Source organism: Zeus faber, assembly GCF_960531495.2.
Source record: "Zeus faber genome assembly, chromosome: 5".
NCBI classification, from domain to species: domain Eukaryota; kingdom Metazoa; phylum Chordata; class Actinopteri; order Zeiformes; family Zeidae; genus Zeus; species Zeus faber.
In genome coordinates, this window is record NC_137192.1 from 13,750,857 (window position 1) to 13,777,131 (window position 26,275).

General features: G+C 40.3%; 2 protein-coding genes across 2 annotated transcripts in view; both read right to left on the reverse strand.

Moving 5' to 3' along the window:
* Positions 1-4,014: 4,014 nt before the first annotated feature.
* Positions 4,015-12,155, reverse strand: tomm34 (translocase of outer mitochondrial membrane 34). The gene is made up of 8 exons (XM_080001398.1): positions 11,786-12,155; positions 8,956-9,098; positions 7,901-8,000; positions 7,551-7,703; positions 6,571-6,752; positions 5,984-6,131; positions 4,366-4,492; positions 4,015-4,131 (listed from the first exon to the last, which is right to left on the reverse strand). The coding sequence occupies exons 2-8, from the start codon at positions 9,083-9,085 to the stop codon at positions 4,033-4,035; spliced, it is 939 nt and encodes a 312-aa protein (XP_079857524.1). The 5' UTR covers positions 9,086-9,098; positions 11,786-12,155; the 3' UTR covers positions 4,015-4,032.
* Positions 12,156-14,187: 2,032 nt separating this feature from the next.
* The window catches only part of LOC307230970 (protein-glutamine gamma-glutamyltransferase 6-like), a 26,989-nt gene continuing 14,901 nt past the window's right edge, over positions 14,188-26,275 (reverse strand). The window contains exons 7-15 of the mRNA XM_080001477.1: positions 25,891-26,026; positions 23,750-23,859; positions 23,230-23,345; positions 22,820-22,946; positions 22,296-22,504; positions 21,618-21,792; positions 19,777-19,940; positions 16,182-16,312; positions 14,188-15,422 (exon numbers count right to left, since the gene is read on the reverse strand). Coding sequence (XP_079857603.1) covers positions 15,275-15,422; positions 16,182-16,312; positions 19,777-19,940; positions 21,618-21,792; positions 22,296-22,504; positions 22,820-22,946; positions 23,230-23,345; positions 23,750-23,859; positions 25,891-26,026 — 1,316 coding nt within the window. The 3' untranslated portion in view covers positions 14,188-15,274. The remainder of the gene's footprint in view (positions 15,423-16,181; positions 16,313-19,776; positions 19,941-21,617; positions 21,793-22,295; positions 22,505-22,819; positions 22,947-23,229; positions 23,346-23,749; positions 23,860-25,890; positions 26,027-26,275) is intronic.

A 26,275-nucleotide genomic window follows, 5' to 3' on the forward strand; every position in this document is an offset into this window, starting at 1 on the left:
TTGGTTTCCATAACAACAAAAAAAAAAGAAATAAATGTTTAACAAGGCATTTCATTTAAGTTGATGGCTCCAATTACACGAAAAAGTTTTTTTTTTAGGGGGTGGGGATTCAGCGAAGCAATTGGGGCCAATCAGACGACGCCCTGTGCTGAACCGTTAGAAGACGAAGGGATCAAGATGGCTGTCGAATGTGTGTCATCTCTCTTTCACCTCTTCTGCGCTGAAACAGAATGACGGCTGCGGCCGCTTCCCTCCCACGGCCCTCATTGAATATTCGGCGGGGTCGACGCCTTCAAAACCTCGACTGACGCCGCGAAAGCCAGAAACGACCGCGTCCTTCTCCTGCTTCCTCCTTTAATGGGAATTTCCCTGCATTTTTAAAAGGTGGCGGTGCCGCCGGGTCTCCCTTCACACTCGGGGGGGGGTCCCTGGTTTCCGGGCACTTTCGGTCTACGTACAAAAGCCTCCTCCGGCGGCTTATCTTCCCGGAGTCTCGGTTCAGCCCGAGTCGCTGCAGCGAGAGCCGCGAACAAAAAGAGCGAATGACTGTTGCTGGAGTGACTCCCGGGTCATTTAATATAGTATTTAAAACAGTATTCCATATATTCATCTTTTTCATGTCTCATTGCCATCTTCTGGGTGAAATCGTTGTTGTTTACCGGCCCCGCTTGCGTTCGGCGAGGTGAGGGGCCCCACATTTGGTCCGAGCGTTGAGCGCGCCCACGTGGTCCGAGGGTTCGGGGGTTCGGTGTTGGCTGGTTCGGTTGAAGACACGCAGCTACACTCCATCCTAGTTTGATACTTTTCTACGCTTTGTTGATTGAGCATTTGCGACACATTCAACAAGGGTAAAAAAAAAAAAACACGCACTCACGTTCAAACTTTTGCCCTTTATTCACTGAGAAATGTAAAATGTTGAACTTGACTTTTTTTTTTTTTATAAAACTTTTTTATCCATATTGAATTTGACCGTCATTCAAAGTTTCGGATACGTTACCGAGAATAAATGACGCCAGCCTACGGCGTGACGCATAATCATTTAGTGGGACATTTTAAAATGTTGATCAGAGCGTTTTCTTCAGTGGAAAACGATGATAATGTTGAAAGTGATATGTAGGGAATTATGTCGCCGATCAGTCAGTTTATTTTATTCACAATTTGGTCTGTGAAAATTTACCTACAATATCACAAGAGATAGGGATGATGTTCATGTACATTAGAAAAAAGCCCAACACAGGAAAATATATTTAATCAAAGGCCTGATTTCCATTGGAATTGAATGCCTGGTGCTTTCTGAAGAGGAATATATTTTTTGAAATTTTTCATAGAAGACATGATTTGTCACACCATAGACGTTTTAGGATTTTGCCTCAAATAATGTAAGTGAAATTAGGTTAAAATACAAAAACATCAATTACCATACACTTGTCTCAGTAGCCAAGAGTACAGTTGCCATGGAACTATATCATTTTCATGATTTACTTAAGTTTTTTTCAAATGTTCATGGTTAAAGGTCAAACACCGCCTATGAAGAGCAAAAACTAAAAAAAAACTACTTCTAGACGTTTTCACAAATAGAATAAAGGTTTCACGAAACAGGGTCGGGCAGCGTTGAGGCTTTTTATTGTAATCTAGTCGAGGTTTGAGGACTGTCAGTACAGTCATTTACTCTTTTTTTTTTGAGCCAGACCTGGTCGTAAACTGCCTGTGTAGAGAATAAAAGTGTAATCCATGTTTTCCGTACGGTCACAAATAAAATAAGTTTTCACAAATCTGAAAGGTCGGTTTGAAATGCTGTTTAATATCAATATCAATATAATGACAAACTATTTACCACGTTCTTTATTCAAGTTCAGCCACGCACCACGTGTGTCCGTCAGAGACGGTACGTATTTGAACGCACCACGAAGACAGATGCTGCGAATCGGCTGCCAGCTTGAACAGTATTGTGAGAAAACATTGATTTATTAAACTAGCGATACATACATCGTGCCGCATTGTAAAGCTCTGGAGTTTGATACTGTTTTCGGATAATATGGAGGGCGGCGTGTGCGCGGAGCAGGGAGGAGGGCGAGCGAACGTCGGGAGATAGTTCCGGCGGACGGCGCGGATGACGACTGAGGGCAGCCGTGGAGCGGAGAAACAGCAGCTTCCGCTCGGGTCCCATTTGTTACGTGAGCAGCGTCGTACGTCTCTGGAGTAACAATCGTTGCTCTTTCTGTTCCCGCTGCCTCACTCTGAAAGCGTTCTGTATTCGGTGATAGCTCCACATTTCCAAACAGTGCTTCGGTTTCCCAACTCTTCGGCAAAGTATTTTAACGCATTTTAAACACAGAAGTACATAGTATACTCTGGTATCGTAACATATGCTATAACAGCGGTGTCACACTAGTCAACAAATGAACATGATGCTTTGTTGATCCCGAAGTAACAATGAAATAACGAAACAATGAAAAAATACCCGCTGCACTGGAAAAGAGGCATAAGGCTGCGCTTCCAAGTATTTCTTGATGATTCAGCCCAAATAATAAAACAAATGATATCATCTCGATCCATGACGTGCCGTTTGTTATTGGTTAATGATGGCCGATTCTATAAACGTGCCATTGACTTTATGAATCAACTTCATAAATCGCGCACGTGTTTTATAAAAACACAAGATAGAAAAGGCGCCGCATGTGTTGGTAACTGGGTGGTTCTCAGGGAACCACCCTAACACACGTCCCAAATGGATTCATGCACATACCGGAGACGTTGCGGTAATTCCTTTTATGATATGCACAGAAAACACTAAAACAATGTCATAGTTAAAAACGGAGTGGACCATAGACAAGGTATTGTGCGCTTTAATATTTTAATTAATTATTTCAAGTTCTCTGTAAATATGTGCATCAATTCATTTTGGGACGTGTTTAAAAGGCGGCTTCGTGAGATTGAACGACACAGTAACCAAAACGCGTGCACGGTTAAGAAAGAAAAGAAAAAAGGTCTCACGCCGCCTCCGGGCGCCGTAGAATTGGGCCGCGGGAATATCAATACGATCTTAACTGAGGTTCAGATTCACAATAAAACGTTTTATTAACACGGATACTTTGACAGGTAGTCAAACATCACAGTCTCCTTTGGCAAACTTGGTTTACAGAGCATGAGAAGTCCAATCCATTGGTTGGTTCCCGGCCAAAGCTGACAAGCGGTCGGAACTCGGAACACGAAAGCACTGAAGCGGTGGTCATCTGTGCATGTTGACACATGGATCCGGCTGCGATTTCAAGGCTTTTGAATATTCAGAAATGCTTAACAACAGGTATTGCATTTAACACGATTTGACGAAGACTTTTTTTTTTCTTTTATGTTATAAAACGCAAATATTTTCAAGGCCCCAAAAGGCAATGACATTTCACCAACATTTCTCGTTTCTTCCAGACGGATCGGGGTCACCCCTAAAGTATTTTATTTTTTTTTCCCTCCACACCCTTGAACAGTGACTAATTTGAACTGATCAGACCGACCATTACTATCTAAGATGAGCTGAAATGTGTTGACCTTTCCCCTCCAGCTCGACGACACGCATTCCAACTGAACGAAGCCACCGCGAGAACCCCGGGACGCTTTTTGGGGCCATCGCGACCCAGAGCTATGTTCCAGATCGATCACTGGTTCGCTACTCAGTGAACCGACGAAAGCGTCGGTGGTTTGAATCTGGTTTAAAATTTAAACATTTAAAAAACAAACAAAAAAAAATGACGTGGCATGTTTCCCCTCGAGATTCCCAAAATACACCTCGTACACGCGACGACGGACGTTCCCGGCGAGCGTGCGAATGTCCCGTCACGCACGGCAGCCCTGTGGTAGGAAAGGTCGCAACCGGTTTTCTAGACGTTACGACGTGATGATCGATTTGGAACGCAGCTCGATGTGTTTGGTGCCCCCGCCCAACGCCCTCTTCCACCTCCACTACGTCCTCCACTTCCCGTCTCGCCGGCAGTCTAACTGATTGCTCGCCCCCCCCGCCCCGCCCCCTGTGAAGAGCAGCTACTTCTTCTGGACGTCCTGCAGTAGTTTAAGGGCCGCGGTGTTCTTGGGCTCCACCGTCAGCAGGTGGTTCAGGTCATCCACGCACGCTTTCAGGTCCTGTGAGGAAAGAGAGAATAAAACAAAAACCAAACCGGAATGAGTCGGGAGGCGCACTCCTCGTTCCCGCTCGTCATTCCGTATTTTAGTGAGCTGCGGCAATCTCACTCTCCGGAAGTCACTGGAACCACTGACTTAAACCGCGCGTTTTTTGGAAAGAGGGGAAACGCGACCGAGCTTGTTCTTCCAGAGAGAAGGGGGAAAAAAAAAAAAAAGTGGAAGGGGCGGAGAGACCTTGAGCTCTTTGTGGGCCTGTGCTCTCCTGTACAGCGCCTTCACGTTGCTGCCGTCCATCCGCAGAGCCTCCTCGCAGTCCTTCACCGCTTCGCGGTACTGCTTCAGCGACAGGTGGCCCAGCGCCCTGCAAACAGGAACGAGGAAACCAGATTTAAAGATTCCGCCTTTTTGAATTTTGAACGGCAACCCTGTTGAGATAGCACTTCATCCACCCCCGGCGGGGGGGTTGGATGAAGTGCGATTAGTATGATAATTGAGGTGCTACAGCGCCAGGGATTGATTGAACAGATACAAACAAAATGAAATAAATGTTATTTCTTGTACATACCAATATATGTGTACAAATCTAAACAGAACTCAGTAGTCACCTCGGGCAGGTGGCAGCTACGCTTCATTACAAATAGTATATAACAATAGTGCAACAATAGAGGTTCCCTAATCTGCGCTAAGATGAGGGCCGTGCCGAGCTCGGTTTGGGAGGAGTGCGAGTTCCAGCTCAAATTGCCGTTTGAGGAAGACCCGCTGCGTCGGCTCCGCTGCGCGTTGCCCGGCCGGAGAGCACGGTGGCCGGGGAAAGAGCGGAGGAAGCGCCGGCGCTCCTGCCGTGCCGATTGGCTGTTCGTGTCACATGGTTGTTTCTCTGCTCTGTCCTCGTTTTTCCCGATGCGTTCAGAGTACATGAAATGCATCACAAACTCGCAGTTTGTAAGTCACAAATCTAACCCCGTGTTAGATGCGAACGGAATGCCTTCATTTACAAAAAGAGCAAAAGAGAAGATATCAATCTAAAAGCCCCGACGACATCAAGCAGGTAAGACGATACACAGACACCTACACACTCTCCGTTTGTAACCACTAACGAGCGATGGAATCCACACCACGCAGCTCGCACGATACAAATGTGCGTTCGTAGCCACAACTTGCACATTTATAACAGATTGGATGATGACATCACAAAGCGTCCTCAAAATCATCTTGCTTCAGCACCCGACCGAAAGTTTTAGAACATTGGCGCGTCTGTGACATGTATGTGATGTATGTGACATCCTGGTTCTAATGAGACCGCATCCCTGTCCACCAGTCTAGCAGTTGTTGGGCTCCAGACACTTTTAGTCCAAAAAACGCCAAGGAAAATAATAATAATAATAAAAATCCGAATAATAAGACCCCTAATACGGACAAAGGTACTCATGGTTATAATAAAAGTAGTAGTAGTAATAATAGTAGTACCACTAATCTGAATGATATATATTAGTTAAGTCTAGTAAATGCTGTCAAGATTGTGACGAGTGGAACAGTGTTTGTTCCGTTGCCATGGACGCCTCTAATCTGGTTCAGAACATCCCTCAGGCGGCCATCTTGAACCATCTCATGACATATCGTTTACACATCCCTTGTATTTACCGAAGGTTGCTTTGATTTCACGATAACAAGCTTGTTCTTGATTTACTGTCTGTGTGTACAGTATTAAAACCTGGGAGGTTGTTGTACATTTCCAAGCGTCAAATTTACAGACTTGGCAAAAACTTCAGTGAGGTTGACTACATTTTTTTTGTGGGGGAGGTACAAACAAATAAATTAAAATAAAATAAAATAATGAATGACAGGCCCGGACCTGTTGGTGTAGGTGGTGATCTCTGTGGGGTTGTGTTTGAGACTCTGGCTGTATTTCTCGATGGCTCTCTTAAATTCTCCTTTCTTCACCAGGGCGTTGCCTTCGTCCTTCAGGGTCTGCGCCCTCTTCATGTCCACCTCACTGGGAGCTGAGTTAAAATAATTAAACATTAATTTATCAAATAATATATACACACTCATTAATTAAAAAAAGAAAAAAAAACAATTAAACCAACATATACTTTGAAGGGCCTGTGCCTATGGTTAAAAAGATGCAATACATTTGACATTTTCTTCAGTGGTTGTTTTGTCGGAATCGGTTCCATTTTCATGTTGGAGATGGCATAGATTTATATTTAACACTCGTGGATTTTTTTTAACCAATATGTGACTATTAGGAAACATTTTCCTCAAATCGTCCAAGGCCTCGCCACACACCCCCACCCCCGCGATCTATGGCGACAACCCCGGCACCCCAGGAACCCCTGCTCTAAACATTTAAAACCCTTTCCAACACACCATCAGAAAGTACATGCCACACCCTTCACCATGACATCACACGACAGACCAGCAGAAACACTGCAGTACCAGCTTTGTGTGCGTTCCCGTCTCCGTTGCGTTGTCGGGCGGTCGCCGGGGTGACGCCGCCAGCCACCGGCTGCCTGGCCTGCTGGGCCAGCGCCGCTCTGACGGCCAGCGGGACGGTGGGGATGGCAGGCAGCTTCTCCCTCCACGACGGGCCGTCCACCTCCGTCAGCACCTTGGTCATCCTGTAGGGGGGAGACAAAGCACAGCGGAAACAGGGTTCATCCTGGCATTAGAAAATGAAATTCCACTTTATAGTACTTTTTTCCAGCACTTAAAAAAAAATAAAATAAAATTCAAGGACTTTTCAAGGACGCAAAACAAATACAATCTTCAATGTGATCTTCATTAATAAAAATACAACTTTAGTCTTATTGTCTATTATTTAAATAAGTATATATCCTATTATTAGTCTCATTGTCATCTACTATTATAAGTGTCTATTTCCAACCATGCTGGATAAATCTATATTTCCCTGGCATCATCCTTGTCGTGAATAAATACTGGAAATTGGAAACGATTCCAGGTTGTAAACGACCGTGTTTTTTTTAATGACTTTTCAGGCACTGCAGCACAAAAAGGGCTATTTTTGAGGTATCACAGTACTTTCTGAGGACAAAGTACAAACACCTCAAAGATCTGGCAAGAACACTGAGGAAATAGCGGAGAGCAATGTATTGTGGGAAACGAAATGCCTCCATGACTTGTGGTGCAAGACACGGAGCTGATAGTGTGACAATGCTCCCTCCCATATTTTGATTGGACTTTAAAGTGCATTTTTGACGGATCTGTACTCGGGTATTTTCAGGTTCGGAGACTTTCAACTACTACCTCACGACATTTCAAAGCAAAGATCAATACTTTCTACTCGACGACATTTCCGGTTACGTTACTTTGGTTTCAAAATAAAGTCCGGACGTATTACGGTCATCCTTGCCCTTTGGAGCTGTTGAACTAGAGGTTGTTGAGTTGAGACGGATCACCTGTTGGTTCCGTCGTGGGCAGCAGGGATGTTGCAGTCCACCAGCAGGGCCGTCTTGTAGTCCACGTACGCCAGCCTGTAGCGCTCCAGCGCCTCGTAGGCGGCGGCGCGGCGCAGCAGAGACTTCACCCCGAAAGGCACCAATTCAAGACCCCTGGAAAAAAACATCATCAGGAAAATGATTAGTGGAAAATGTAGTAGTTAACAGATAAAACTCAATTCAACACCAGTATGGTTATGAACCAGATTATTCTAAGAACTGTTATTATTATAGTTGCCTTCAGGTTTGTTAGGTCCAAATCTCTCAAGGAATAAAATAAATACATTTCCCCCCTTTTTCAATGTTCTTACATGTTGCAGTCCTTCACACACTCGGCACAGTTTCCGTCCTTGAGGTAGCTCGCAGCACGGTTGGAGTAGAGGACGCTTAGGTCCTCCGAGCTCTTCTTCCCTGGACGGGAGGAGAGCAGGATTATCAGAATTCGCTCAGGGAATTTACTCCCACTGCCAAGTCGAGGAAATTCATGCAGATTTACACAGAGAGAGAGAGAGAGAGAGAGAGAGAGGGAGGGAGGCGGGAAACTCAAGACAATAACAGGAAACCAACAGAGACAGAAAGAGTAGTAATCTGACACACCACACAGGGCTGGGGGCCATATTGGCAAATTAAATATCACAATATGTTTGCTGAACACCTCAATTATCGATCATTTTAACTCAAAAGAATTAAACTTCGGATGGTTATTGTTGCTTCTCAAGAGATAGGAAATGACCATTGATTACAATGGACTATGAAGTGATGAAGTTTAAAAAGTTGCATTACTTTACCGCAATGTTCCAATTCTTTCTTTTTCTCTTTTTTTTGGCTTATATTTGATGTTTTGTCATAAGCTTTATTGCACACTATCAATTTTTTCCTCATATATATTTAATTAGTTACTGTATATGATCACATTTTCCGGTGTATTTTTTGGGGGATATTTTTTATTGTTTATCATTAAGTTTAGTGTATTGTCATAAATATTACCATACTTTATTGTGTACAGTCAACCGTTATAGCAGCGGTTTTAATGTATTTCCAATGTTTTCTATATATTGCCATTATATCTTTTTTACATAGTATTCCATTCCTTTCTGCCATCCATCCATCTTGAAGACAACATTTTACCATATTACCATAACCAATATCCCAGGAGATCTAGCCCAATATCAATATGGATATAATATCAATATATCGCTCAGCCCTAGTTTGACACGACCCACACCTTTTAACTTCATATCAGAACGATATCTGACACCAGTAGGATATGAAATGATAAACCTGACAGAAAAAAAAGACTGATGTTGAATAGAGAGAGCAACAGATAAGGAGAAGAGTGAATGGCAGATAGAGGATTGATCGTCACCTGACTTCTCCAACTGGCTGATGGCCTGGCTGTACAGAGCAGCAGCCTCCCCGTATTGACCTGTCTTGAAGCACTCGTTTCCAGCCTGTTTCACCTCCAGCCAGGACTGGGATCTGCGTTTATGAGGCATCGCTTTCAGCTTCCTGTCCACCGCCCAAAACAAACATGGGAGGACAGAGATTACAGCCATGGAGTTAAACACAATTTTAACAGTACCACACACACACACACTCTGTGGTCATAGAGATGAATACTCCTAAATGTAGTGTACAGTACACAGTGATCGACTCCTGCAGAGTACTTATAACTCCCATATACACTATATATATAATATTATTCTACACACGTACACACACACACACACACACACACACATATACACACATCTATATATGCACACACACACACGCACGCGCACGCATCACGATTTGTGCCTTTTGTGCAGTTATTTTGCCAATTTTTTTTTCGAACCATGGGTCCGAAAAAAAAAGTGCTGAGACGAAGAAGTGGATGATGTCCATTGACTTAAAGCGCAATGTAATAGAAAAACATGAGCGAGGTTAGGGTGTTAAAATAATGAAGGGCGTTAAAATAATGCCTAAGCTGCGGACCGCTGTCCATGAAAAGATGGCGAATCTGCTGTTGGTGTGGTTGACGGAGAAGCAGCTCGCAGGAGATAGCATGACGGAGGGAATCATCTGCGAGAAGGCAAAAATGATCTACACATTCTCTTTTATTATGTTTTATTATGTTTTAATACAATATGTTTTTATAAATAAATTTTTCTTATTTAAAAACACGTAACAAAAAAGAATTGTGGTGTTTTTTGGGGGGCTGGAACGGATTAATGACATTTCTATTAATTTCAATGGGGAAAATTGATTTGCTATACGAGCAGATTGAATTACGACCTCTGTCACGGAACGAATTAAACTCGTAAGTCAAAGTACCACTGTATGTATGTATATATATATATACATATATATACACACACACACACACACACACACACACATACTGTACATATACACACACACACACACACACATATACTGTATGTGTGTATGTATTTATTTGTGTTTGTATATATACTGCGCGCACACACACACGCACACCACTTTATTAGGTACACTTGTTCAACTGCTTGTTAACACAAAAAGCTAATGGTGAGGATGACTTGCTTAAGTTCAAACTGAGCATCAGAATGGGGGAAAAAAGGGCATTTAAGTGACTTTGAACATGGCACGGTTGTTGGTGCCAGAGGGGCTGGTCTGAGCATTTCAGAAACTGCTGACCTACTGGGATTTTCACGCACAACCATCTCTGGGGTTGACAGAGAATGGTCCCAAATAGAGAAAATATTCAGTGAGCGGCAGTTGTGTGGACAAAAATGCCTTGCTGATGGTCAGAGGAGAATGGGCAGACCGGTTCGAGACGATAGAAAGGCAACAGTAACTCAAACAACCACTCGTTACAACCAAGATATGCAGAATACCATCTCTGAACGCACAACACGTCGAACCTTGAAGCAGATGGGTTACAGCAGCATAAGAGCACACCGGGTGCCACTCCTGTCAGCTAAGAACAGGAAAATGAGGCTACAATTGCACAAGCTCACCAAAAATGGACAATAGAAGATTGGAAAAACGTTGCCTTGGTCTCATGGATCCATCCTGCCTTGTGTCAACGGTTCACGCTGCTGGTGGTGGTGTAATGGTGTGGGGGATATTTTCTTGGCACACTTTAGGCCCCTTAGTACCAATTGAGCATGGTTTAAACGCCACAGCATACCTGAGTATTGTTGCTGACCATGTCCATCCCTTTATGACCACAGTGTACCTGTCTTCCGATGGCTACTCCCAGCAGGATAATGCACCATGTCACAAAGCTCAAATAATCTCAAACAGGTTTCTTGAACATGACAATGGGTTCCAATGGCCTCCACAGTCAACAGATCTCAATCCAGTAGAGCACCTTTGGAATGTGGTGGAACGGGAGATCACATCATGGCAGCCGACAAATCTGCAGCAACTGCGTGATGCTATCATGTCAATATGGACCAAAATATCTGAGGAATGTTTCCAACACCTTGTTGAATCTATGCCACCAAGAATTAAGGCAGTTCTGAAGGCAAAAGGGGGTCCAACCCGGTACTAGCAAGGTGTACCTAATAAAGTTGCCGGTGAGTGTGTACACACACTCACATATATATATATATATATATATATATATATATATATATATATATATATATATATATATATATATATAGGCACGTACACCACATAAGTGGGACGTTCTCCTTATTGTCCACCTCCAGCTGGAAGATTTATGGAGATTTAATTGTATTTGTATCCTTAATTACAATGAGGTTACAATGAAATGCAAATATGTTCCTTCAAAAAACACAATAACTAAATAGTAATACTATTATATAATATTAGTAGAATAAACAAGAGAAATAAAATGACTAAAGAATCTATTTTTTTAAAAACGAGGGGTTTATATACTAAATGAGGTAACGGTGCAGTAAACTGTTTCCTACTTAAACATGTCTAGGTATTTTTATATCTTTTATTTTCTTAACTGTAAATGGTATCAGTGTAACTGTACACTGTATCTGTGTTTGTTTGTGGCCAGGCCTAGCTTTCAATAGATCCGGATCTCATATTTCCTTTATAAATAAAATCTGAAAATAGTAATATAATATAATAAAATAAATACAACATCGTTGTTTTACAGTTAGCCAGCCAGCTAGCTAGCTAGCAGAGACCGCGTTGTCTGAGCCGAAGCTAGCCGCCTAGCTAGCGGTGCTAGCCACCACACTTACCGGTTCCGGGCTTCCAGCAGCGTGTTAAGAGCGGTCAAGTGAGCCGCTGTGAGTGCGCTTCCTCCCGGACAAACGGAACGAGAAGTACCGCAAACCGAACGACTAAAAAAAAAAAAACCCCGGCTGTAAAACTACGGCAGCTCGCAAGCGACAGTTTTCCTTTTCGGGGTTAAGTTCAGTGTCGGTGCGGATCCGTGGTCGTCGCGCCCGGTCCCGGCTCATGTCACACTCGAGAGAGACGCGTGTCGAGGCCGCCTCGCTTCCCCGGGGTGACCCGTCCCTCCGCGGAGCCGGGCGGCGCAGGCTGCTTGTGGGTGGATCTGGAGGCGGCCGCCGGGAGGAGGGCGACGCGGCGAAACACACCCGAGGAAGCCGGTGGCGAGGCCTCGCGAGATTTCAGGTTTTTCCGCGGCGTTAGATACGATGTGAGGCGTTTAAATCCAATGTTGATCAAATGTTTAAATATACACATTTTGTGTTTTGTGTTTTTATGTATTTATGAATCTATGTATATTAAGAAAAAATATGTATATTAGGGCTTTCTTTTTTCTTCATTTATCCGTGTATATAAATATATTTTAACCTTAAACATTTACATTATCTTTTTTAATTACTCTATCTATATATATATCTATACTGTATATATTTTTTAATAAAATATTATTAAATATATATTTACAATGTACGTTATTGAAAAAAGTATATATATTAGGCCTTTCTTTTTTCTTCATTTATCCGTGTATACAAATATATTTTAACTGAAACATTTACATGATCTTTTTTAATTACTATATATATATATATATATATATATATATATATATATATATATATATACACACACTGTATATATTTTTTAATAAAATATTATTAAATATATATTTACAATGTACGTTATTGAAAAAATATATATATATTAGGGCTTTCTTTTTTCTTCATTTATCCGTGTATATAAATATATTTTAACTGAAACATTTACATGATCTTTTTTAATTACTATATTTATATATATATATATATATATATACACACTGTATATATTTTTTAATAAAATATTATTAAATATATATTTACAATGTACGTTATTGAAAAAATATATATATATTAGGGCTTTCTTTTTTCTTCATTTATCCGTGTATATAAATATATTTTAACTGAAACATTGACATTATCTTTTTTAATTACTATATATTTATATATATACTGTATATATATTTTAATAAAATATTATTAAAAATATATTTACAATGTACGTTATTGAAAAAAAATATATATATTAGGGCTTTCTTTTTTCTTCATTTATCCGTGTATATAAATATATTTTAACTGAAACATTGACATTATCTTTTTTAATTACTATATATTTATATATATACTGTATATATATTTTAATAAAATATTATTAAAAATATATTTACAATGTACGTTATTGAAAAAAAATAGATATATAAGGGCTTTCTTTTTTCTTCATTTATCCGTGTATATAAATATATTTTAACTGAAACATTTACATGATCTTTTTTAATTACTATACATATATATATACTGTATATATATTTTAATAAAATATTATTAAATATATATTTACAATGTACGTTATTGAAAAAAGTATATATATTAGGGCTTTCTTTTTTCTTCATTTATCCGTGTATATAAATATATTTTAACTGAAACATTGACATTATCTTTTTTAATTACTATATATATATATATATATATATATATATATATACTGTATATATATTTTAATTAAATATTATTAAATATATATTTACAATGTATGTTATTGAAAAAAATATATATATTAGGCCTTTCTTTTTTCTTCATTTATCCGTGTATATAAATATATTTTAACTGAAACATTGACATTATCACATGTACACATCGTTTTTAATTACTATATATATATATAAACTGTATATATATTTTAATAAAATATTATTAAATATATATTTACAATGTACACTATTTATATATATATATTTATATATATATATAAATATAAATACATAAAAATACACTGCTCTACAGGATCTAGTATCATAATTCTCCATTATTTGTACTCTCCATATACAAATAATACATACACACCTGTCTGTCTGCTTGTCTCGCTCTCTTTACACTTTCTATTTCGCTGAAATACACCCGGAAGCAGAGTGACGATTTAATCGCGTGATCTGACACACGCACACGCACACGCACACACGCGCGCGCGCACACGCCACTCACACGCGCACACACACTACTCACACACACACGCACGTGTTTTCCAGTTTTGGCCTATGATGACGTTGTTCCTAATGTCCTGGAAAACATGTTTTTTCGCCATATGCAACAAAATCCCGTCTGTGCAACAATATTCATTTTCGAATGGATATTTATCCGCAATCAGAACAAAAAGCAACTGTGTGAGTGGACTTTAATATGAGTGAAATTAATGACACATGAAACCGTGAATGAGGTTCGATGAACCTTGATCATCCAAGTGATCATGACCATCATACAACACGTGAACTACGCTCATCCCAAATGCATGAATTAATAAAACATGAACGACCTTATGTTATTGCAAAATGAAAAAAAAAAACAAAAAAAACCCTGTCACAATAAAACCGTTATCGCTTCATCCAGCGACGTGTTATTTCCCCTTTAGCCACCAGAGGGGGGTCTGAGCCTGGAAACTGGGTGAGTTTGCTCATCACCAGTTAAATGAATCTTTTTTTTTTTTTTTGCTCTGCCCAGAAAACTTCTCACAAAGTTCAAGATTAAGTTCAAGTTCAAGTTCAAGAGGTTATTTGTCACATACATATACATACGGTCATACATATATGCAGTAAAATGTCATGGCACCCGGTGATGACGCACAATAAGCTCTATAAGCTCTAAAAATACTAAAAAATACCAAAATGTGAGTACCAAAATGTGCGTAATCGACTAATTATTATAAATTGTTATAGGCTGAAACTTGTGATATAGTGGTATAAAATTAACAGTGGTGAATTAATAGTGCCTTAAAATCAACAAAAAAAACTCTTGAATTGTTAATTATTTGTATCACAATTAATCAGCAACTAAAGTTCCATGATTGTTTTATTTATATATTTTTAAAGCAATATTGGTTATTTTCATAGTTATAAATAACCTCAAAATAAACAATAACAAGATTATTTTTCTTGCCTTTGTATATTTTGAGACTATTTGTATTGTTTACTGTTAATCTTTCCACATTTTTAGTAATATTTTTAGGTTTATTTCACATTTCACTTTTTTCTATCATTATTGCCTCTTGTTTTTATTTGGGCTGCTGCAACAAAAAACATTGTCTGATGAGGAATTCTTATGCAATCTTATCACCAACTTAGGAAGCACATAAATTTGTCGTTCAGTGAGCCCAGCCACCAGGGAGCCTTTAAAAAGCTAGACTGCTGTACTTTTCAGCCCCTTGAAATCCACTCTTGGACTTATAGTTGTGAAACGTCTGCACCGTGGTCACTCTGTCACAGTGACAGTGCACCTGCCCTTGATGTCCCTGAATGCCGAGCAGTCCAGGTCCACCAACAGCGTCTTCTCACCGGTCTTGTAGGGAACCATGGTGGTCAGTATCCGGACCTGGTTGTGCGGACGGAGGTCAGGGAGCCTGGACACACACACACACACACACACACACACACACACACACACACACACACACACACACACACACACACACACACACACACACACACACACACACACACACACACACACACACATTGAAGTACTGCACCAGATGTTTTACTTGAGTGGTTCTATTTTGGAATTGGGACTCTAAACTAACTAAAGTATTGTTTACATTTTGTATAACAGTAGTTTTTTATATTATATTTTTCAAGTTTTACACTACAATCGACAATCACAGGAATAACTTTTACTTACTTTACTTTTCACAGTTTTCTTCTGGTCTTTATACTTCAGCTTAAAGGGCCATACAGGTATAACAGTAATAGCGCTTGTCTTAATTAACAATAACTTCACTATTCAGCTAAATATGTATTGTTTTAAAAAATGCAAAGAAAATTTGAACAGGCAATATCAACATTTTAGGGGGGGAATGGTCAAAATAAATGAATAATGTGTGCTAGGTGTTTGAAAATGAAATTTAGCGGTAGCAGCGTGGTCCTTACCTCTTACACACACACACACACACACACAAACAGTACATCCACTGAACACTATCAATGGATGTATTTATGTGTGTGTGTTTCTGTTGAATGGTGTTCAATGATCAATCACTCACTCTCAGGCATGCACACACTCACACAAACACGCAAGGACAAACACACAAACACACACACACACACAAATAAACACACACACAAACACACACAAATACACAAATACACAAATACACACACACCTGTGTTCGAAGTGCTGCAGCAGGCCGCTGCCGCTCATAGACAACGTGAGGTTGGTCAGAGTCTCCTCGAGGGGGTTTCTAAACTTCACGTCCACCTTCATCTCACGCCCTAGCCGCGCTTCCCCAGAAACCTGTACCCGGGGGCAGAACCTTTAAGGACAACTAACTTTTCAATTATTATGATGATAATAATAATAATATGCTAACTATCAAAATTTAAAGCGTATTTTATATGAACGATAACAATAATATAGCAATCAAAAGTAATAGTAAAGTGTGATCTGTTTAAAACAAAGTGATATTTGCAACAAATTACCTCCAAATGTTAATGCCTGACTTCTTTGCATATTATGAAATGACATGTGTTTCAGACTTTTGTGGTTAAAAAAGGAAACTACTTCAGAATGTCTGTTTAATAGTGATGACATTTTACTGAATAATATTTTTCTTTGGTCTTCTAGATTAAATACATACTATTTATAGAATGACTGCAAACACACTTGAAATGTGTATGGATTATGCAAGATATTGAACAGCATTACCATCTGTATGCCATATTGAGACAGTGCTAATGTTCCCAAAAATTTATTTATCAGAAAAAACGAACTACAATGTTTAGATCATGCACCCTCAGCTTGAACTCTGAGAAGATTTGGAACGGTTGTCACTGAGAATATAATGTGAATATAATGTGACTATAACATGAAAATAATGTGAATATAATGTGAATATAACATGAAAATAATGTGAATATAACATGAAAATAATGGGAATATAATGTGAATATAACATGAAAATAATGGGAATATAATGTGAATATAACATGAATATAATGTGAATATAACATGAAAATAATGTGACTATAATGTGAATATAACATGAAAACAATGTGAATATAACATGAATATAACGTGAATTTAATGTGAATATAACATGAATAGAACATGAATATGACGTGAATATAACGTGTATATAACGTGAATATAATGTGAATATAACGTGAATATAATATGAATATAATGTGAATATAACATGAATATAATGTGAATATTACATGAATGTAATGTAAATATAATGTGAATACAATGTAAATATAACATGAATATAACACAAATTTAATGTGAATATAACGTGAATAGAATATGATTGTAACGTCAATATAACATGCATATAATGAAATATAAAATGAATATAATGTGTATATAACGTGAATATAATGTGAATATAATATGACTATAACATTAATATAATGTAAATATAATGTGAATATAATGTGAACATAACATGAATGTAATGTGAATATAACATGAATATAATGTAAATATAATGTGAATATAACATGAATATAACGTGAATTTAATGTGAATATAACATGAATAGAACATGAATATAACGTGAATATAACATGAATATAACATGAATAAAATGAAATATAAAGTGAATATAATGTGAATATAACTTTAATATAATGTGAATATAACATGAATATAATGTGAATATAACATGAATATAATGTAAATATAATGTGAATATAATGTGAGTATGATATGAATATAATATGAATATAACATGAATATAATGTGAATATAACGTGAATACAACATGAATATAACGTGAATAAATATAATTAAATATAATGTGAATATAATGTGAATATAATGTGAATATAACATGAATATAATGTAAATATAATGTGAACATAACATGAATATAACGTGAATAACATGTGACTATAACATGAATATAGCATGAATACAATGTTAATATAACATGAATATAATGTGAATATAATGTAAATATAATGTGAAAATAACATGTATATACAATTAATATAACATGAATATAATATGAATGTAATGTGATTCTAATGTAAATAAAACGTGTTTCTAACATGAATATAACATGAGTATACCATGAAAATAGCATGAATATAATATAGATATAACATGAATATATCGTGAAAATAATGTGAATATAATGTGAATCTTTTGCCTGCAGCAACACAGGATGCAGAATGAGAAAACATGGAACAGAACGGTAACTGCGTTCAAAGTCTGTCTATTAAGATAGCAAAAAGCCTGAAGCGCCCGCTCCAAAACCACAGGAGGGAGGATTTGGTGTTCCTATAAACTGAAGGGTGTGGTGTTAATACCAACTGAAGGGTGTGGTGTTAATACCAACTGAAGGGTGTGGTGTTAATACCAACTGAAGGGTGTGGTGCTAGAACCTCTACCTCCACTGCTAGAACCATTACCTTCACATCTAGAACCTCAACCTCCACCTCAAGAACCTCTCCCTCCACCACTTGAACCTCTACCTCCACCTCGAGAACCTCTCCCTCCACCACTTGAACCTCTACCTCCACCGCTTGAACCTCTACCTCCACCGCTAGAACCTCTACCTCCACCGCTAGAACCTCTCCCTCCACCGCTTGAACTTCTCCCTCCACCGCTAGAACCTCTACCTCCACCGCTAGAACCTCTCCCTCCACCGCTTGAACTTCTCCCTCCACCGCTAGAACCTCTACCTCCACCGCCATTACCTCTACCTCCACCGCTAGAACCTCTACCTCCACCGCTAGAACCTCTACCTCCACCGCTAGAACCTCTCCCTCCACCGCTTGAACTTCTCCCTCCACCGCTAGAACCTCTCCCTCCACCGCTATTACCTCTACCTCCACCGCTAGAACCTCTACCTCCACCGCTAGAACCTCTCCCTCCACCGCTATTACCTCTACCTCCACCGCTAGAATCTCTACCTCCACATCTAGAACCTCTCTCTCCACCACTAGAACCTCTCCTTCCACCGCTAGAACCTCTCCCTCCACCGCTATTACCTCTACCTCCACCGCTAGAACCTCTACCTCCACATCTAGAACCTCTCTCTCCACCGCTAGAACCTCTCCTTCCACCGCTTGAACTTCCCCCTCCACTGCTAGAACCTCTCCCTCCACCGCTATTATCTCTACCTCCACCGCTAGAACCTCTACCTCCACATCTAGAACCTCTCTCTCCACCGCTAGAACCTCTCCTTCCACCACTTGAACCTCTCCCTCCACCGCTATTACCTCTACCTCCACCGCTAGAACCTCTACCTCCACATCTAGAACCTCTCTCTCCACCGCTAGAACCTCTCCTTCCACCGCTTGAACTTCTCCCTCCACTGCTAGAACCTCTCCCTCCACCGCTATTACCTCTACCTCCACCGCTAGAACCTCTCCCTCCACCGCTATTACCTCTACCTCCACCGCTAGAACCTCTCCCTCCACCGCTAGAACCTCTCCCTCCACCGCTATTACCTCTACCTCCACCGCTAGAACCTCTCCTTCCACCACTTGAACCTCTCCCTCCACCGCTATTACCTCTACCTCCACCGCTAGAACCTCTACCTCCACATCTAGAACCTCTCTCTCCACCGCTAGAACCTCTCCTTCCACCACTTGAACTTCTCCCTCCACCGCTAGAACCTCTACCTCCACCGCTAGAACCTCTCCCTCCACCGCTATTACCTCTACCTCCACCGCTAGAACCTCTACCTCCACCGCTGGAGCTGCTTTATGGTTTTACTCATTCATGACAGTCCACGACAGACTCACAGTGGTGATGATGGGCGGATCCTTGGGTACGACGTCTATCTCCTGCAAGTTAACAAGCTCCGGGTTGTCTTTGTCCGTGCACACGGCCGTCACCTTCAGGCTGTCACATTTCAGCAAGTGTTTACCGTACACTGAGAACGGAATCACCACGGGGATTTCCTGCTCTGGAAGAGACAGAGAGAACAAATAATGAACACAGCTGGTTGGCTTTCTCATTGGATGTGTCTATGGTTAGGGCGATTATTAACAAATAATCAAATTCAAACCGCCATTGCAATTTAAAAGAATGCCATTTTCAAATGGCAAAGGCTGCGATAGACAAACAAACAAACAAACATACAAACAAATAAAAAAATATGTATATAATGTATGTAATGTACATATATATATATATATATATATATATATATATATATATATATATATAATAATTATTATTTTTTTAATGTTACACAATCGAATCAGTGCCCGGAACACTTTTTTTTTTTACCTTATTTATTTAATGAGCATGAAGCTGTTCCTGAGCACTGTCCAGATACACATGTGGACGTATGCGCGCAGCAATTTTGTAATAAATAATACATCTCTGCTGAAACACTGCATATTTTTAAAATGTTAATTTTCAGATTCGAACAATCACAAGGCTTGAAGTTGAATCAATCAGTTAATATTCTACTGTGATTGAAGGTTTTTCTTTTTACAATTCAGTAGTAAAATAAAGATATATATTCATATCAAGTCATGCATCAATTCATCTAATTTCATCATAACACGTAGGAAAGAGCAGTTTATATGTTGACTGTATACAACGGTGTGTTGGTCATACTATAGAATGATTTATTGCTTTAGTTTAGTGAATAACACAGAAGATAAGGAACTTAAAAATAATGGCATACTAAATCGCAATCGAAATATTGGTCATAAAATATCACATTATTTTCCAAAATCGTTCAGCCCTATCTATGGTTGTAACAGTTATAACTGAAACAAATGAAGTCCAGCACTTTGTTAGAAAATACATTCAAGTAAAAGTATAAGGACCCAATTTACTCAAAAAGGTAGAGTCACGGGTGAAAACATACTCAAGTAACGACAGTAGTTGTAACTTGTGAGGTGTCTGGGAATGAGTGGCGTCCCAAGACAGTACCCGTTGTATAAAATAATAATTATTAACAGGCAGTGCCAGGGGTCTCAAGAGAGAAAGACAGAGCCCATTGTAAGGGGTCCCGGTGATAAGGGAGGTGAAAATGTGAACGGTGACCTATGTAAGGGAATCGGATGGTCAACGTTGTCTCTGGCTTAGCATAAAAGCACCTGCCTGAGTTTCATTCGACAGAGAATTCATCTGGCTCGGTTCTCTCCTGGACGTCCATGGCAAGTCCAGTCTGATGCTGTACTTTTGTAATAAACCTATTATTTTACTCAAGTCAGCGTCAGCGGTCTCTCCTTCTTCATCAACACATCAAATTCATCAAGAAACTACACTTGTTACATTTCACAATATTTGTGAATAAAATAACACAGTATATTAAGTGTCAATGGGTAATTACACGTTTATTTGTACAACTTTGCTCCTGAAAAGAATTGAAGTGAAGTCATTCTCTGAGTACTTGGTATTGATAAATGCTCTACGTCTTGTGCTTAATCACACTTATTGACACTTTCACATGTTGCACATTGTCAGTGCAAGATGACGATACTGTCCTCAATGTCTAATATAACACTGTCTTACATTAAATTCTGTCACCTCTTTGTTTGGCCATTGTTTGGTAGGAAATTCATAAAAGGTCGGAGAGCACAGGACGCCGGATGAAGAACCTTCCCCTGCATTTGGACTTTACCCTGTGTGACTTCCAGCGTCAGCTCCTTCTGCTGCCTCTGGATCTCCCCCATTGGGACTCCATTGTACAGCATGGCCTGGACGCTGATGGTGACGGACAGAAGCCTATCGACGCTGTCATGGCTGTAAATCAACAGGCTCTGTTTGATGTCCTGGCCGTTCACCTGCTCTGAATTCTACAGCAGGAAATATCAGACAGTGCAGAGCATTGATAATGTTTAACATTAATATACATCTGCTCTTTATGGTCCCAGCCTTGCAGAAATCTTGATCAAAAGCTGAATGACCAAAAAGAAGAAATGGATTCTAATGACCTTAAAGGTCAAATATCGACCACACACCATTATTACCATGCGGGCGGAAAGGCCCAAATACACGTCGTGCATATCTATGGTTCAGCGCGTTGAAAAGGGGGTTGAGCACGTCTATAGGGTAGCAGACATACTGAGCATTGGACCAACAGCTGTAGGTGCTGGAAACAGGGTTGTGTGTGTGTATGTGTGTTTGACTGCGAGGCCTGTTCGCCTCACCCCCGCTTTTACTTTGAAAATGCACCTCTGCAACACATAACCCAGACGCTGGCTTCCAAATCACAAGAAATAACTTGCTGATCCTGTGCAAACAGCGCTAATGGAATACAAATCTGAGTTTTGGCAGTATGCTTTACTCGGTGCCCTACCGTCAGAAAAAACATATGAATCTGCTGGGGCTCATTGGTGTCATTAGAGTTGCCTTCATCCTCTGCTCTGTTCCCGAGTTCAGGCTCGTAATCCTCATCGTTCTCCGACTCCTCGTCTTCACCCTCATCCTCAGGTTTGACCCTGTGTCCATCCCGAGAGTAGTCTCTGGTGATGGCGTGATCGAAGGTGATCCTCTCCTTTTCAGTTCCTGTTGAGGACCATAGTGGAGAACCTGCATCAAGTGCCAGCTTTTAACTTGCAAAATGTACTCCACAAAATGTGTTACTAGTGTAGTGTAATTGTCCTTGTTGTTGTAATGAACAAAGTTACAGATATATCATTTGTGTCATCTAAGAGCTACAGAACACACTCATTTGACAAAATGTTTTATTTTAAAAGCCTGCAAAACAGACACCAACTCTGTTCATGTGCCTTTCCATGCAGTCGGTTGGCCCGGAGAATTTATACAGTATATATTTATTTATAGTTATAATATTGGCAAAGTGCTGGTGTGTGCGCACACCTTCTTTGTATTTGTATGAGTTGGTGATGTTCTTCCTCTTGTTGGAGCCGACAGACTTGGTGGAGATGTTCTTACCGACCCTCTTGGTGTCGGAGAGAAGTTTCGCTTTGGAACCATCATCTTTGACCTGGAGAAACACACAAAAACGCTGAGTTTACTTCACACGCTGAAGCTTCATCTATTAATTAATAATCAACTATTCAAGCAGAGGGGCTTTATAAAAGCATTTGTTCTACTACAGCCAATTTCTGTATATATGTATATATTTTTAATGCCTATCCATATTAGAAATGGCCTCACTAAGGCCAATTGGAACCAGTGAGGAAACATGAGACAGTGAGACCCTTCGGAACTTAAAGTGTGACCCCGCCCGCCCCCCTCTGCCGTCCACCCGGATGCAGTCTACACACCAGCCAGTCAATCACGTCGGCGTTGACCTCGGCGAAGACGAACGGGACGTCGTATTTCAGGTTCGTGTCTCCCTGATGGATGGCGGTGACGGAGGCCGGTCCGCAGCAATACACGCCTGCAGGAGCGATGACACCATCAGTTTAAGCAGCCTTTGAGGTATTTTGGAAAAGCGGCGGAAGAAGCCTGATGACGATTTCAATATCGCAGGAGCAACATAACATCCTAGTTCACTTACCTGCACCACAATACAATCCATCAATGGATATTTATACTTTTGAGTCACCATCAGAATTGGGGGTGAAAGAGGATTCCTTTGCTGTGATGTAATTTTTTTGCATTTAGAGTTGAACGCAGTAGCAATGTATGCTTTGCATTCAATTTCAACATGTGATTTAAGTGAGAGTATTCACAATTGATCACATACAGTTTGAACTGAATCGTCAATAGAAAACTCCACAGGAACACAGTATATTTTAACATAGATATAGATTCTACTGTATCAGGGAAATGGATCAGCACCCTGGCTCATCTCCTGGGGCGTCGGGTCCAGAACCTGCCAGCCGTCGTAGCTTCCATCCTCCTGCAGGTCTGGGCGCCTCATCCAGGCCTCCACCCACACGTGGAAATTCCTGAATCGCATTTGGACGATAAGGTATTAAGAACTGGCGGAACGACTCAAACATTGGCAACATGGCATAAACACCACTATATGTTTTGTTATTTTTTAAATGCTCTTGGATTATTCAATAAAAATTACATTTTAAAAGTGTTGCATTGCAATACATGTGCTAAACATTTTAATAAGTCCTCATTTATTTTTTTCTCAAAATATTCTGCCGTCATTGTGATCGCCTGTCCTTAACAGTCCTTAAGTCCTGCACTGACATCCAGCTCTAATATTTCTTAATTTAAAAATGAAAGAGAGTCCGTCCGAGAATTCTAGAAGCTTTGTACAACAATTGTTTTCGCAGCGGTTTTCAATGTTGTGGGATTCTTTCTTCATTCTTTCCTCATCCTCAAAGACGTGATTGTGTCATTTGACAAAAAAACCCTAACTACGTGACTGTGCATTCCAATCGTCATTAGAGTTGACAGCTAACAAAACAAGTACATGTTAAACTGAACTGTTTCTTTAAGACCAATGCTTTACTCTGCTTCAAACATCAAACGGTGTTTATGGGGTTTTGGGGCACATGGCAAGGACATCCTGTGAGATGTTGAACACCACCCTGAGCGGTGCTCGAAGTGGGCCGCTATGCACCACTATGCAGTACTGACCCTTCTACATTTTACTCTTTGCCGTACTGGGACTGTCAAGTGGACATATCAAGTGGACATAATATATAATATTTTCGGAGCATACTATATTTTTAAATTATTATTAGAACGCAAGTTGCGAGCTCTAGCTCTGGGTGGCCATGATGTCCTTGACCATATATGGGCATGGAGTTGGTGGGTGGGGTTCTTTAGATCAACTGGTTCCACCAGTTCTGGTTCCATTGTTGGTAGAGGCTGCTGCCCGCACTCTGGTTGATGTGGATTACAATCTCCAAGTTTGTGCCAGGTCGAGAGGCAGCAGGAAGTAATGCTGTGTTTCATGGGAACTCAAAAATCTGACACTCAAGTCGGTTGTCCCCACGTTAAGATAACATAAAAACTACCGACAAGTTCAAAACTATGTTAGACGTGTTTTAAAATATATACAAATGGAATGTTGTTCACAGGTCAGGTCTGTTATCTCGATAAACTCGGGCATGAGCAATCAATTTTGCACTTTTCCAAGTAAGAGGTTGGATTTTTCCGACAAGTTCCGACTTCAATGGAACGCAGCATTAGCTGTTCTACACAAGGACCCTTACTTTTATATTTTTCTTTATTCTAAGAAGGGGAAATTGTTATAAAATTCACTTCAAACACTGACCCAGCATATCCAGAAAATGTGATTGTGTGCATGCGTGCAGGCATGTGTGTGCATGTGTGTGCACGATGGTGACTGATTACAGGTGTCGGGACTGTGCGGCAGATGCCCTGAGGAGACAGAACTGAGTGGAAGCTGGCACACTGTCAAATGAGAACACAACTCCGACATGCTGGAACGACTGGATTGGAAACAAATATCATTGTTTGATGTTTGAGATGACAAATAAACAGAAACCCTTTTACCTCCAGCTCAGAAGGAGCTGCTCTGTGGTAAAGAAACCGAGGCTCCTGAGTATCTACTGGTCAGGAAGAAAGAAAGGTGTGTGTGTGTGTGTGTGTGTGTGTGTGTGTGTGTGTGTGTGTGTGTGCATGTGCTTGCCTGTGTGTTTGCATGTGTGTTTGAGTGTGTGAATGTGTATGTGCATTTATGTGTGCATGCATGTACATGTGTATGTTTGTATGTGTGCATGTCTGTGTGCATGTGTGTGTGAGTGTGTGTGTGTGTGTGTGTGTGCGCATGTGTGTGTGTGTGTGTGTGTGTGCGCATGTGTGTGTGTGAATGTGTGTGTGCATTTATGTGTGCATGCGTGTACGTGTGCATGTTTGTGTGTGTGTGTGTGTGTGTGTGTGTGTCTCAACAGGTAACCATGGTAACACTTCTTTTTGTTAAACCACTGTAACCTCAGCTACCGGAAAGTGAAACACATTGTCCCCCCTGCCCCCACCACGACCCCGCTTACCAGACGCTGTCGGGGGAGTACAATGGCTCTGTGCCATGTTTGCTGTGGTATATGTCGATGGTCAAGCTGTTGTCGGTGTCGTGCGCCGAATTGAAGTTTGTGACGACACGACAGGGAATCCCGAGGCACCGCATCACTGCAGACACAAACCAAAACCTTTCAGGTGGATGTCAAAACTCAGGTCAACACACACACACACACACACACACACACAACATGTATGGAGACACAAGCACACATAAATTCAAAGCAGTACAAAGTGCTGTAAGAAAAACATCAGAAGCATCAAGACAAAGTCCAAAATAAACCAATCGTAAAAGGAAGAACACATTACAAAGTTAAGAAATGGAACACATAAAATCAAGTAAAAGTGACTGTGGCGGAC